At 38.6% G+C, this 15,987-nt stretch overlaps 2 protein-coding genes across 2 annotated transcripts in view; one reads left to right on the plus strand and one right to left on the minus strand.

Annotated features, from left to right (window-relative positions):
* The window catches only part of Pgm1 (phosphoglucose mutase 1), a 37,699-nt gene extending 24,188 nt beyond the window's left edge, over positions 1 to 13,511 (minus strand). The window contains exons 1-5 of the mRNA XM_083138116.1: positions 12,964 to 13,511; positions 11,985 to 12,147; positions 8,071 to 8,189; positions 2,684 to 2,840; positions 1,127 to 1,317 (exon numbers count right to left, since the gene is read on the minus strand). Of these exons, the coding sequence (XP_082994242.1) occupies positions 1,127 to 1,317; positions 2,684 to 2,840; positions 8,071 to 8,189; positions 11,985 to 12,147; positions 12,964 to 13,206 (873 nt within the window). The 5' untranslated portion in view covers positions 13,207 to 13,511. The remainder of the gene's footprint in view (positions 1 to 1,126; positions 1,318 to 2,683; positions 2,841 to 8,070; positions 8,190 to 11,984; positions 12,148 to 12,963) is intronic.
* Positions 13,512 to 13,712: 201 nt separating this feature from the next.
* The window catches only part of LOC146000457 (neutral amino acid transporter 9-like), a 161,934-nt gene continuing 159,659 nt past the window's right edge, over positions 13,713 to 15,987 (plus strand). Inside the window, exon 1 of the mRNA XM_083138115.1 lies at positions 13,713 to 13,786. Coding sequence (XP_082994241.1) covers positions 13,779 to 13,786 — 8 coding nt within the window. The 5' untranslated portion in view covers positions 13,713 to 13,778. The remainder of the gene's footprint in view (positions 13,787 to 15,987) is intronic.

Raw genomic sequence — 15,987 nt, forward strand, 5'->3', positions numbered from 1 at the left:
AAAACAATTCTTCGTGCATTTAAAACAAAATCGATTAAGACAAGTGTTATTTCTCTGTCTGAAAATTTACAATACAATGCATTATGGAGAACAATGAAATAATGCGAGCAAAACGAGCAAGAAATTTTTTGGGCCTAATTTTTTGCAGGCTGCAATCAATATTGATTTAAAAGGTTGCAAATAATTTCATGGGACGCCAATGCATTCTCTCTTTTATACAACTTTTGTGCCTCCCCAATAGTGTAGTGGTAACATCGTCGCCTTGTAATCAAGGGGTCCCGGGTTCGATACCCGGTGGAGGCACATGGCACAGTAGTTCGAAGCCCACTTTAAAGTCTAGAGCCAGTCCTGGTTAGCCTTTCTGTGCATAAAGTGGACTTAAAACCACAAATCAATCAATCAATTTTACAACTTTTTTTTCATTTAAATAGTTCGGCACCCAGGGCCGATTCCCGCCGCCCCCTAGCTGTGGTTATAAACCTGATAAGACTAAGAAAAGCAAGTAAATTTTATGAAAATAATTTTTATTTGCATAAAATGTGAATAGGATTGGATTAATACAAGTTGTAATTTTTCACGTGTAGAATTCACGCATAATTCCTGGAATTCAGTAGCCACCCTGCCCAAGTTTATGGCATATACTACTTGTTGATAAAAAGACAGAATATTGTGAATTATCGCCAATGACAAGCATGATATTTCATCAAACAGTGTGGGATGTTACTTACAGATTAATGACAATCACTATTTCCCTGTCAACTTGAGAAAAAAAAACTTTCTGGCAACACCTTTGACCTCTCCCACACTGTGTACAGTAGTGCTTGCTTTCACGAGAAGTCCTATTGGCACCCATCCTCTTCATCTGCCAAACCCCTTCAACTATGCTTGATCTCTAATGCAATCATCTTCATATGAAAGGCACTGGCATGACAAGAGTAAATTTCCCACAACTAAATAACATGCAGAAAGGATACATACCTCTCTGTAGCATCTAGGATATTAAGTGTATTATCTCTCTATACATGCATATAAATCTTGTAAAACGATAAATATACTGCAGCACTTTGATGCAACCAAATTATTGTAATTTTGCCAAGCAGGGTCATTGTGGGAGTTAAAAACTTACCCCATCCCCATCAAAAGCTGCCCCAAGATCAAAATCCCCATTCTTCATGGCCTCTACCAGATCTGCTGCGTATGTGAGGTTGGGGTCAGGGTGGTGACCCCCGAAGTCTTCCAGGGGGATTGTGTTGACAGTGTTATCGGCAGGGGCACCAAGTGCTTCAATGAAGATTCGTCTAACATACGGGCCTGTAACTAATGAAACACAAAAAGTATAAAATGTGCTTTACAACATGCAGCATAATGTATGTTCTACAAAATAAGCTTATTGTATATTCAAATAATATGCAACCCTAAAATAATTTTAAATTCTATTCAGACATTTCATTTATATCAACATTGTTATTTTTAGGGAATATATGGATTCAATGCAACAGGATGAAGGGAATAAGACATTAGGAAAGCTGGAAGTGATGAAGTGTTCATAGTATCATATATCTGTGTACTGCTTAGACATATTTATTTATACTTTAGCGTTCCTGCATATCAAAATGGTTAGCACTCTTGCTTTTGGTGTAGGTGGGCCCCAGGTTTGAATTTCGGCGAGAGCCCCCAAATTCTCGGCCTTGTACCAGCGTCATGAGGACAATTGGGGAGCTACTTGAAAAGAAGCAGCGGACTCCGGTCTCAAAAGCCACAAAATAGTGGCGATGGGACTCCATGTGCTGACCACGTGTCAACCAATAACAAAGCACTGGCTCTTAGAGAGTTGTTCCACCATGGTGTTTTAGTTTTGTTATTTAACATAACTTTTCTGACACTTTCGGCTATCAGTGATGATCAGCTGAAATTGGCGAAGGGATACTATCAAAGAACTCCCATGCTGGGATTCGAACACACAACTTCAGTGAAAAAGACAAAGTCGACCACGTAACATGTTTGGCAACAAGGTGGATTGATTTTAAGGATTTTGTAGGTATAAGAATCACTTTTAGGGGAAAGTACATTAACCTTGTAATCATTTAATGGTGATTATTAAGCTCTAAGAAAGGAAACAAAATATATGTAAGATGGGGTGAATCTCATATGAAAGCAAATATAATATGTAAACTGTAAGCCCTTAAATTTCTATTGATTTAAAATTCAATAATAGCAAACATTTTGTGTAGAAAAATATACAAAATACTAATCATGTTAACCGAAGTAGTGTCCTTTCTATAAGAAAACATATCTATATGTATGATGCCAAAAAACGTACAAGCAATTTTTTTTTTTAAATTTAAAAAAATCGATTTAAATCAAAAGAATCCAACTAAAATTAAAAAAATCATCATTTCTTAAATAAAAATCATGAGTTTTATCCACCCTTCTTGGCAAGTATGTCAGCTTGGACATTCATATTTATAATTCCTAATATAATACAGTTTCTCTCCCCAGCATGCAACTTTGTATATTTTCATTAATTCACAAATAATTAACAAACTCTGAAGCAACTTTCAAAATTTAAGAACGATAGAGCTGCACACAATTCAAGATACTTCCATGTATAAGTAATATTGGGACTAAACAAAACTATGAAAATCAAATTCAGGACATTATAATAAATGCTGTTAGTACATACCTCCATGCATTGAGTTAACAAGGACTTTAAATGGAGGAGAACCATCTCCTCCCTGAATCAGCTTCTTCAAGGCATCAAAGTCAAAAATCTCTTTCATAAGATGAAGATAGTCAGCAACTGAATCTATAATTTCCACCACAAACGGCCTCCCATCAACCTACATGAGAATAAGAATTTTGAATTTGCTTTTCTACCATGTTTTCATAATAAACAATAAAATACAAATGCACATTGAAAGCTAAAAATAATTGAACTCTTACATAAAAATCAGTACATTGTCTAATGTATCTAATTTCACTTCAGTTTATCACTAAGTAGCCTCCAAATACAAGAACTTACATACACAGTGTTTGATATGGTTAATTCACTTCACTTTTGTGCCACCTATGGCTATGAGAATGAGTGATGATACAATAAAATTGATGAGGAGACCCTCACAAACATCCATGCCCTGCCCAGGATCTAAACCCGGGACCCCTGGTGTCGTATGATGCTCTGCTAACCACTGTGCCATGAAGGCAGACACAGTGTGTCTACTAAGTTTTTAGACTGGCAACATTGTAACAAGATAAATGCTGCAATGTTTTGATTGATTGGTGTTTTAAGCCCACTTTATGCACAGTAAGTCTAATCGGGTATGAACCCTGTAGCGGCTTCTGCCTATTCCAACCCAAATAAATCTGCAATGCAATAATTTTTTGTTAAACTTATTCACTGAACACTATCTCCATCAAAACATCAAACATTCCGAAGCCCAATCGACCTATCGGCTTCGCATTATCAGTGTCGGCCGCTGAGATACGTTCGCTCGGAACACAAGTCGCCTGCTGCTCATTGGCTGCTGTTTGCAGCACGCAAGAAAAGAGAAGGGATTAGCTCTTCTAGATCGCGGTATTATGGGCTAAACTCGCACTGCTAGTGCTGCGTTCATGATACATCAGCGTTGCAATCCCATTCCATTTGAGATTGTGTGGCGGAGTAGAGGCAGCACACACATCACTGCAATTTTTTTTTTTTTTTTTTTTAAAGGGACATTTCTATGGTATTTTTGCCCACTCTGTTTTGAGCATGACAAGGGCACAGAAGAAGACAGGAGGGAAGGGAGGACAACTGAAAGCGAAACGCGTGCTTTAAACAATGTCTTGCATTGCCTTTGCTTGGCCAAAATAAACTGTCCTTGAGGCGCTGTAGTAGAATTATCCACCTGCTCAGGCAGGGGGTGGGGGGGCGATGTGGATCAGTCAGCTCTTTCCACTGTGTGGCAATATACGCTATCAAAAGCTCATTCCTCTTTCATTGCAAAGTGAGCATGATGAAAGGGAAATTGTACATAGCGAAAGCAGATACGTAATATTTAACATTGTTGAATATTTGGAGGGAAGTTAGCTACTTGTACAAATTGCACCAGCGACTGGAGTAATATAACACAGATAAGGCGGAAGGGAAAGACAAATTATGAAGTACGAAGAAGGGTAGTGTGGACTGAGTGAGTACTGTCATTTTCTTTAATATTTTTTCTTATTTATTCTCTTGATTTCGCTTGAGTTTGTTGGTTTGATCAGTCGGTCGTTAGAAATAAACAACTGCTAGATAGATTACAACTAATTTTCTGCATGTGGTCGTTGGATCGGATACCTTGTTTGCAGGAGTGGCTCAAGATAAAATTTTCACCTGGGCGAGATGGAATTTTGGCTCCCCCTACTTTCCACATTCCTCCAATATAAATCATAACCATGTTATATATTTACGGTTTTAATGACGATGAATAATAGCCTTATTTTAAAAAGACTATAATGTTGTTAAAGAACACGTGTATTGTAGGTATGTGTTTATTTTACACCTACATAATGACATCAACACAACAATAATCTCCTAGTTTAGATGATTTTGCAATATACTTATTAAGTTATTCAGCAGTAGCTTCAATTAATTCTTGTCAACAATGAATCCAACTCTTTTTAAAACAAATAGCCACGCAGCCGGTAGAAGCACATAGTGCTTCGGACCCCTCTTTAAATTGTAGATCGTCTGTCTCTATATGCTTTTCTGTGCATAAAGTGGAGTAAAAAATAAATGCACGCTTAGGATTTGGCTCTAATCAAGGAGGATGCCTTGGTTTGGCACCCTGGATAGTCAGCCGATCCTGCTTGTTTCATATATGCAAATGTAATTATGCTTGTTCACATTAATCAGTGGAGTGAAGGGGAAAGTTTTTACTAAATATTTTGCAAATCGACAATAATATTGAATATTGTAGATCAGCATTTCTATGTTCATAGTGAGAAAAAAAAAGATGGTTATAAAACACATCAGTTGCATGAACTACCCTTGCCCTCTACGAAAATCGGTGTATGGTGTGGAATATCGCGACGTCGTATTGTGGGATCGTTATTCTTTGAGACAACAGTGGATACCGCTGTGTACGGGGATCTCATAATGCAATTCGTTGCTCTCCTGGAAGAAGACGAACATGATGCTTGGCTACAACAAGATGGAGCAACTTGCCATACATCTAATGAATCTCTTCGTATGCTGAAAGAATTTTTTGGTGGTCATCTAATATCCAAGGATTTATGGCCCAGTCGCTCGCTTGATTTAACATCTGCAGATTTTTTTGTGTGGGGTTACTTAAAGGGGAAAGTATACCAAATGAGACCCATAACATTGGAGGAGCTGAAACGATACATTGCACAGGAAGTTGATAATATCGGTGCTGCAACCCTCAGGAAGGTATCTGAGAACAGATCAAGTGAACCAACTTATGTATCCAAGAAAATGGTGGACACTTCGAACATTTGCTTTAATTTGTAGGGATAGCCACATTTCAGGGTTGCAAGGTGTATGTAATTTATTGCATATGTTCGAGAATAACCAACTTTCTCCTTTGTCCTTAAAAGTGCCTTGGTGTGATAGCCTGAGGTGAAACACGTCCGTTAGTGACATGTGACAGCAACAGTGTTGCCAGTGTCCCTCGTAATATTGTGAAAACATCGATTTTTGGAACAGTCCATTTATTCCCTTGTGCAATGTTTTTGAAACTTCGTCAAAGTTCTTTTTCTGTCAAATCCAATAAATGGCCATCCAAATTGTTCGTTGGTATTGTGAAATGTTGCAATAATTTACCTCAGTGAGTTCTGTGCATCAATACACACGATTTGCAAAAAATTTTTTCCTGCCTTTGGCAACACTTTGCTTATTTGTTATTAAAACATGCATGTTCTTACATATGTTTCTCTCTCTAAATTTTCCCAATATACAGGGCATTCTCTTGGCAGAAAGTGTTTCTTCTCATTCAGTTTCGCTATTCCGTTATACGGTTGTAAACATCGGGTTGCGTGACTTTTCGGACACACTGTACAATTACTGTAATATAACTTTCAGCTATTTATTAGAATATATGCTAACACGTTGTTGTACAGAGGTTCTTCGCTTTATATCCGACCATTGTCGATTCGGTGCTGCCACCTGGCATATCATTCTGGAACTATGGGACTGCTGGCGGGAGCAGTGTTGTCTGACCTTGTAGGTGCGCGAGTGTTGGTAGTGAATGTTATCAAATGGCACCGAAAATCAACCGGTATTGGGAGGGTTACGTAATGGCCTTTTTCCATGCTAAGTTTTCATATGTACGCATTGTGAAACAGTGTCAGGAGAATGGGGTTAACACTTGGGGTGACTACTGCGAAAGCTATTGTGGCCCGTTACACACAACAGGCTCTCCTTGCGAAACATTCACCCACGAAAACCACCAAGAAAAGGGCTGTAAGCAAAGTGACACCCGTAGTGCTAAGGGGGATCCGTCGATTGGCGTGCCTAGAAAATCCCCCGACCCAACGTGATATGGCCCACAGATTTGACCTCGCACCGTCAACTGTGAACAAAACAATTTGCAAGTGCCTCATGTTGAAGGCCCGTATACACCACCTTCTACCGCGTCACATTGCCGAACGTAAGACGAATTGCAGGAAACTGTATGAAAAGTACCTGGCGTGTTCCAAAACGGAAGAAAGTTGTCACAATGGATCATATGTCCATCTCACTGCTGGTGGTCACATTCGGGTGATCACATACCGTGACATCGACGGTAAGGGGCGCAACAACTTTGTTCGTCAGTGCAGGGAAAGTTTCCCTCGTGGCTTTATGGTTGTGACGGGATTCGGATATGAGGGTAAGTTGATGATACGCAAGGTGGACAAAAAGGTGAAGGTGAATGCCAGATACTTCCAAGAGTCCATTCTGACACCTAACTATCGGGAGAGACATCGCACAATTGTATGGAATGGACGCGAACTAGGTGATGATCCATATGGACAAGGCTTCGAGTCATACCGCCAGAATATCACTACGTTTTTATCAAGAAATGGCAGAGGAATTAGGAATTCGTGTCATTCCGTTTGAAGACATTCCTGTGAAAAGCCCAGATGCCAGTCCAATGGATTTTTGCACAATTGGACTGTTGAAACGACGTCTTCAACATCGCCGCCCACGCACCCTGGATGGTCTATGGAACGCTTGCAGGGAGGAGTGGGACAGAATTCCCATGCCTGTCCTGCGCCGGAGCTTGCTGCAATGGAAACTGCGATGCCGGGCGATAGTCCACAATGCTGGGGGTCCAATAGAACATGATCGGTGGTGGCGGCGTGGTATGTCTTAAGGTGAGTACCTGTCAAAAATAGTTTGATATAAAGCGAACAACCTCTGTATATGTATATTTTGTGTGTGTTCCATGTGTCTTTGTACACTTTTCTTTCTTGTGATTTCTTACTTCAAGCTCACTGGGGTAGACAGGAGTGTTGTTGGAACTGACCAGTGGAATTTTCCATTGTCGTTGGGGTAGTTATTCAGGGGCGTACATAAGGGCTGGTGAAAAAGGGGTGAACACAGTTTTCAATATCTGTTATCTCTTTTAAAAGGCTGGATGGGATAGGTTTTCATCTTTTCTGTTACAGAAAATGCTAATAGGTGAAATGGTGAGCCATGATGGTTTAACAATTGTAAGAGCATTGCAGGAACACAATAACGCCAAACTGAAAGGGCATTTTTGAGGGGTTAACGCTGGAATGGGTAAAATGTAACCCCTCTGAAAAAAAAAAACCTGCAGAAGTCCATGAATGCTTAGATATTCTCTGTGCTACCTAACTGATATTCAACTAACACAAAATGGTAATTCAATGTTGCACACATTTATATCTATTATTTCCCCCCCAATAAACTGGTTGTATCATGGGTGAAGATGCAGCAGTCACTGACCCCTTGTGGAACGGTTTCACAAACTGCAGTCATGGTGTGAAGAGAACACAGATTCTAAACCATTTACGATAAGGCTTAAGAAATAACTTGCAACAAAAATAAATCCTTTATATATTAAAACCAACAATGTTACGCACATCAAATGTCAGTGTACCCTGGTTTGAAATGTCACATTGCAGATCAGGCACTGTTAGATATTCACTGATCTTTTTAGTATTTTCATAAATTTCGTTCGTCACAGCATCTGGTGCAGGACCTGAAATGAAACAAGTTTCATAATGAATGAGTGCCAGTATTTAGATTGTTCAAAATAAAAACAGTATTGTTAGAACATGGAAAAAGTTCTGCAATCAACTGTTGCTGATACCATTTCTGCGTTGGATGAACGTAAAGATAATGCAATTAAATCTAAGATAATAACACGTTTTACACTGAAGTAAGTCTTGAAGCTTTCCTGGCAACGAATGATGAAAAAACTCTCTCGGGCTATCGACCTTCAAGTACCTATACGGGGAAGAAAGTCCACATCGCATCTGCAGATTCAAGGACTTAAGGATCAAGAAAGCGAAGCTACTCTCAAGCCTAGCTTTCTTACTTCGATGTAGAGACAAGAACGTCATCCCGATCTTCGCTACACTAAAATATCGCATGAAGAACATCGCTACCAACAGGATACCTGACTGGTCTGACATCTTCACTGGCAAACCCCCTCCACTAATGTATATACACCAGGTTGACGCTCGGGACTGCACTTCTACCCTGAAGATCAGAGTGACGTTAGCTCTCGAAAGCTTGGAATCTTTTCCACAACTCGCGCGGTCGATAACCTGATGGAATCTTTTCAACATTTCACCTTTTATACTCTCATGAAATTAACCTGACTTCATTTATGAAAATCAAAGATTATTCTAGGCACATACATTTTACACAAGCAGAACAGGAGCATCTATCTGGAAAAAACTAACCATAAAGATTTGGTCTCTTGGTCAGAGTTTCATCATGTCCAGTGAAAGGTGACATGGTAGAAGTACACTATATAGGTATAGGGTGACCCGGGGTAAATATTGGACAAAAATCAAACTTTTACTACAGCTCCCACAGTTATGTACTTTTCTAGACAGTAATTTTTTTTGGTAATGACTATTTGATATATCTGTCGGGTACCATTGTTGAAATTTGCTAATTCCTTTCAGGAGTAGAAGAAAAAACTGCCCTTGGGGTAATTGTTGGACACAGCGGGCAAGTATTGCACATTAGTTCTGTACTGTTCTGCACAAAGATGAGCTATAGGGGGTAAATGCTGGACAATGGTGTGTACTATAGGTGCTGTGTGTGTGAGATAATTATTGAACACCACATGACTGCTGTAAAAAATGTATAACAGTGAAATCTAGTAAAAATTAGCAAAACTTTTAGTTCGGCCAACCTTTTAATAATTATTGCTTTGTTCAAGTACAAACATTGCACTGTTTTATAATCACACAAACTATAACAAGTAAATTTAAGCATATTGAGCTGCTGTCTGTCACCAAACTACAACTAACTAACTGAACTGATTAGAACTAAATACAGTTATAACTAAAAACTAAATACATAACTTTTCAAAACTAAACTTTTTAGACAGCTTCTTTGTTCAAGTAAGCCTACAAACATTGCACAAATGTCTTTTAATCAAACACACTGCAATGAAGCATATAGACATGCTATAGTCTTACACTAGGTTGTCACTTTCCACATAATCTTCAATAATTACACGATCAGACTGCGGAGTAGAATATTTAGTTCTAGAGTCTCGAGATACTTTGATTTGGTGTTTTAAGCCCACTTTATGCACAGTAAGGCTAATCGGGACTGGACCTACAGTTTCAAGTGGGATCCAAACCACTATGTGACTCCACCGGGTATTGAACCCGGGACACCTTGATTGCAAGGCAACGACGCTACCACTGCACCATCGGGGAGACACCAGAGGTACTTTGAAACATTCACCTTACTTCATCAATACAAGTTATTTCAAATGGATTAACTGATACGGTTTACACAGGGCCATAAAACACACAGTGTTTTCACAATTTCAATCTGTGGTTGCCCTGACCACCAGTACTAGTTGCAGTCCAATAATTACTCCATAACTAAACATGCATGTCATACTGTTACTGTTCATCCTACAATGGTGTTTTTCAGCACAAACCACCTTCATACACTGGGCATTCCAATATTCAAGATCAAGTAAAAGAAAACATACATATACACAATTTTGTTTTATTTGAAAAAAGTTAAAACCTTTTTTTTTCTAGTGCTTTGGGTTATTAATATATTTTTTAAGAAAATGTACTAATCTCATCCCAATAATTAATCAGAGCATTGCTGGATATGCAATTAACAAATGTTGGTTGGTTAGATGTAACAAATTATGATGCAACATGGTTTTTGGTCCCTGTCCAATATTTACCCCGATTTTCTGTGTCCAATAATCAGCCTGGGTCACCCTATGGCAAGAATTTACAATACCGGACCGTTATGTAATTTCTATGCTACTGCTTATACACATGAAATAATTAGTCACGATGATTTATCTGAGATTAACATGTTGGGGTGAGGTGTGTAGAAGTTGTAAAATAAGCTTTTCTATTCTCGCATTGATTCTCCGTAAACAAGTATGGGAACCATATTTGTTGATATGAACAATTGACGTTTGCAATAATAAGTTACCCTGTCTACAGCATTGCCACACTGTAGATTTCATATTTGGAGACCATGGATCGTGTAAGAGAACAGTAAAAAAGTTGTTGATTACAGGTCAGTTTGGCAACATTGCCCCGATTGTAAAATTGCAGGATACGAAAATGGTGTCTTCGATGAAGAAGGTTTGTCGTTAAAGTGCTACAAAAATAAGATCTTTTTATTGGTTCATTATTACAATTAGCGCAAAACCATTCACAGATAGCCCCACAAACCATTCACGGTAAGGTTAGGTTAGGTTAGGCAAGCATAGTTAACATTTGGGGTCATAGTAATGTCAGGAATGTATATTTCGTTTTTTAAGTATTGGACAAAATCTTCCGGTAAATAATGAGCAATTGTGCATGTCTGTTCCGATCACGGTCCACTCAATTTAGCTTATTTTGCAATTTCTACACATGACCCCCAAATTTTAACTTCAAATTCGTTATTAGGAGGCCTCAATTAGTGAGTACGCGAAATATTACAATAATCGGAGAGGGGCCCGGTATTGTAACTTCGCTCCCACCCTATTATTGAAAATTCTCTGTAAAGTCTTCTGCACAATCAGTAGTTTACTGGGGTAACAGTATGGTATAGTGAAAACACATTTCACTCGTTTATTTCCCAATTATTTACATTTGTACTTACCTGTTATGCATAGGGGAACATTTTTTAACGTGGGAATTTGCTTTTTTTCACTGAAAAAAGCATAATTTTTCACATTACAAGTATTTATTGTTCGTTGCAAATTCGCTTTCGTTACACACAATATGGCAGGCAAATCTAGACTCATGTTGTCTATCGTCAGCTGATATGCAGTGTTTCCAAACTTATTAACCGAAAAATGCCACACAAACTATTCACAGAAGGTTTTTAAGCAAAAATTGATTCAGAAACCATTCACGGAAGGTTAGGTTGGGCAAACATAGAAAATTAAATTTGAAAAAAAAAAAAAAGAAAACCGCTCACATCATCATCTTGTAAAACTACCGCGTGGGTGCTACACTAACAGGGGGTTACATAATCGAACGCACGTAACATTTGATTCACGTAGTCTACGGTAATGGTGGAAAGAGCTATCGTGTATCGGAGATACATTAACGTCGAAAAATACATGATTTATTGGCTGAATAAGTTGAAAGAAGGGAGAAAACACTTCCACGAGTTTCCAAAAGTCTACAGAAACTGAGTTCCGTAAGTAGTTTCTCCTGTAAATTTGAAGAAATGTGTTTTTACTATACCATACTGTTACCGTTTTCTGGTACTAGTTTGTTAAAAATTAAAATAGTATACGCAGCTAAAAACAGGGAAAAGAAAGGAAACGTACCCCCATTTGAAATGTTGAATTTTATTCCAAAATCAGCATCTGGACCACCAGGATTGTGGCTTGCAGTGAGGACAATGCCTCCTGTAGTTTTGTACTTCCTGATAATGCAGGACACAGCTGGTGTGGACAGAATCCCATCCTGGCCAATAAGCAATTTCCCAACCTGGAAAGAAAGCATATCAATCATCAGTGTGGTATTACAGAAAAGCTTGAGCTGTTAAAAGCAACAAACATTAAGTTAACTGCCTAGGAGAGTTTAGTGGCTCTGACACTCATTCTGGCAAAAGAAATTCCATAACTCTTTCAGGGTTGCTAGGCAATTTTAACATCTGAATGCCGGCTGAGACATATGTATACATGGCAGCCTACATAAACCATTCCCATTGATTGGGGTATCAGTGTCTTGACTGTGATACCCACATAATTTCTCCAAAACAATTTCAGATATTCATTCCGTTTTTTTTACTTATATTTTTATGTATGCAAGTATGATATACTTGAATTACAATGCAACATGAGTATTGTGCGCTACTTTCAAATCTGCAAATGTGTACAAAAAATAGCAATGTCTCATCTCATGGAGGGTTTGAACCTGGAAACTATGGCTACGCTTACCACCTCGCCTGGGAGGCCAGCTTAGAAATTTACCTTACAATTTATAACTTGACGACGAGAAAAAAAAAAAAAAAAAAAAAGAACTGGGCCTTTTGCCATTTATGAATGTGACAGGAAAGATGGAAATCGCCCTGGTCTCCAGTGACTGTACATTCGCCTGGAATGACCGGAGGGAAACGTAATGAAAACACGAATAATTAACCTGTCACAGGGTTTGAACCCGTAACGTCCCGAATATTACATGACCTACGGCGGAGGAGTTTAAGAAATATTTATATATACACATTCTGATATACCTATTAATTATTTTCAGGAGATGCAAGTAATAATTACAATACAAACGAAAGCTCACATCTATACTTACTCCATTTGCAGCACATATCTTGATAATCTTATCTACTGCTTCTTTTCCAAAAAAGCGGCCATCTCCTCCTACAACTAAAGTAGAACCAACTAGCCGGTCGCCTAGTGTAGAGAGTATAGACTGAATGAAATTTTCCGTATAGTTTTCAGTTTGAAACACTTTGACAGCCTTTCTTAATCCACTAGTACCCGGCTTCTGCCCGTCATATACTTTTGTTTTAATTTTTGCTGAATGTAGTGTCATGTTTTTGTCACTGCAGTCACAAAGAGAATGTAGCTCACTGGATTATCGTCACAGAATTTGCTCGTTTGCAAATCACGATCTTACGATCGTCACCTTGACTGGCCTACTAAAATGATGAAGGACACGCATGAGGCGCCCAGAACTGGTTTTCTATTGCATTCCGTCTGCTACGAATAACGAACTACCCACGAACAGACACAATAAAACAAAACAACACACTTAAAAAATTAATAGAAATTCTGGATTTCATTCTAACGCATACATGACTTATTCATTCGTTTTACGGAAACCGAAACCACCCTGCACAAGATACTCCTCCTGCTTCCTGCCTGCACTACATAAGTCAAATACCATTTATACTAGTTAACGTGACCACAATTTAAACCTTTTTAACACTAAAAACGGTACGTGATAAATATAACAATATGATAAAATACAATTTTTTACAAAATTATGCTATTTTCTTACAATTTTTTCATTTAAGTTCCTTCAACAGCTGATACTACTCTAGTTTCAGTTCACGGAGTTGCCGGTCGGGTAAAACATGTGAGCCGCAAGAGATAAATCGTGAGATGAGCAAGTAAGTCAAATTACTGAAATCAGTAAATTATAAAATATATTTGGCATGCTTTAGGGTGTTCGTTATAATTGTTCTTTTAGTGTGACATAATAGGTAAACGTGTCACTGAGTTTTTCATTGTTAACGGTATCGAAATTTTAATTTCTTATCCAACTACTTACTACTTGTTGCGTACTTCATTCGTCAAAGAGTTAATTCCTTTCCGTTGCGAATGTCAACTATATTTTACAGACGTTTCCACTTAAAATTATTCTGTGGAAATGATTGTCACATTATCTGATGCAAGATAGACAAATCCAACTCGATAAACATGTATTTCCTTCTAATCAGTGTTTTCGCGGTTATGATCCGTGCTCGAAGTGGGGGCAAAAGAGGGCGGTACTATGCCCCAGTTAAAAAATAAGTCATAAAACTCCTTGAAAATTTTCATAAAGCACCCCCACCTAGTATAATATGCATTAGTATGTCTCCATGTTGATCCCTCCACCTATCTCCAAACTCGACCAAGCACACCTCCAGCTAAAAATTTTCATTTCTAGCACTGGTTACGATTAAACTGTTCTTAAAGTAAAAAAGAAAAAAAAGGGGACAACAGTAATGAACAGAAAATCATTCCTTGTTGATGGATTGTTTCGGAATTCAAAGTGCAAGGCAAGTCCCATTATAAGCAAATGTGAACACTACACTCTGCTGCTCGGGAAACTACTTGTGAACAAGAACGTAGTTGGTGAATTATCTTGGCACTTAGGAAAATGAAGACAATGATAAATACTAGTAATAATCAGTGGCGTAGCGTTATAGTATGCCCGTACGCCCGGCGTTCCCAGAGTTAATATTTAAAAAATGCGTAAATGCTGTAAATATAAAGTAAATCTTGACTAATTTCATATATGTCTGACCTTCATGGCATTATAATAGCTATTTCTCGCGATCCGCTTGCAACACTCCACTAACAACACTCGTTCTAGCATTTTTTTTAAATGCCTTTCCTGGCCGTACGCCGAGCAGGTTCGGCGTACAGGACCCTATATTCCTTGCTGCCTTTCTGGAGGGAAAGCTTGGATCTCTAAAGCACGCACCCAAATGCTCTCTCTTACGCCCGCGTATGGAGCACAGGGCTATGTGATTGGTTCACGTGACCCTTCCTGCCTTCTGAAGCAGATGACAGCGGTAGAATTTCTACCCGGTTCTTCGCGCTCGTGCCACTCGTGCTATGTGTTGCTACAATACGCAATATTGACTGACGTAACTTTACCAAACCGAAATATAGCACTTCTTAATGGCCACTGCATTGTATAATTTATCGCACGAACAGCGATGTGCATTAAAAACTAAAAGATCAACACAGTTTTTGTCAAATAAGTTGCTGAAGTCCTCGTGGTAGAAGTTCAGCCTGTGGCTGCTCTACCACTTAATAATAATAAAAAAATAATAGTTTTGCGGGTTATTATTTTTTAGTTATTATGTAACTGCTTAATATTGTGTCAATGGAAATGTTTAGCATTCATTTGAAAACTCTTAACATCGAATGGTCTCTGGACAAAATTATTTTAAAATGTTTATCAACATTCTCAAGACGTAATAAACAGTGGTCTGAATTACTAATCGGCACTGTTATGTTAGTAGAGCGTACGATAGTTGGATCATCCGCCCACCTCCGTGTCAGAGTGTTTTGCACAGCGCGCCAAGATGACAGAGGCCCGTGCTTCGAATCCCGGGGTGAGCACGGGTGTTCTTGGTGAGTGTCCCTTCATCAATATCATCATCACTCATATTCATATTCGCGATTAACCAAAAGAGGTAGAAAAGCGAAGTAAAATAAACCAAATCAATCATTAGTTGGATCATTCAGAACAATAACGTCTACTGTTGTCCAGAGGCTTGTGATTCAGGTAGGTTTTATAATGATTTGTGTCATGCCGAAAGGTATAAAACACCAGAGTTCAAAACATTTGTTGCATAGTGAGGCATCTAATTTTCTAGCTAAAAACTGCATGGATGATGATGCTTTATTGCAAACCCAGCTGCCCATGCTGCGCCACTGGTAATAATGCTGTCAACCTGTAATCAAGGAATGCCAGGTATGGGGGGAGGGGGCACAGTTGTTTGGATATCACTGAAAACTGTAGGTCCAGTCCTTGCATTAAGTGGACTGAAAAATGAACTTTGACTAATGTGAAACTTACAGTTGCAACCAGACC

The sequence above is a fragment of the Lepisma saccharinum genome, chromosome 16 (assembly GCF_977018435.1).
Source record: "Lepisma saccharinum chromosome 16, izLepSacc3.1, whole genome shotgun sequence".
In the NCBI taxonomy this organism is placed as follows: Eukaryota; Metazoa; Arthropoda; class Insecta; order Zygentoma; family Lepismatidae; genus Lepisma; species Lepisma saccharinum.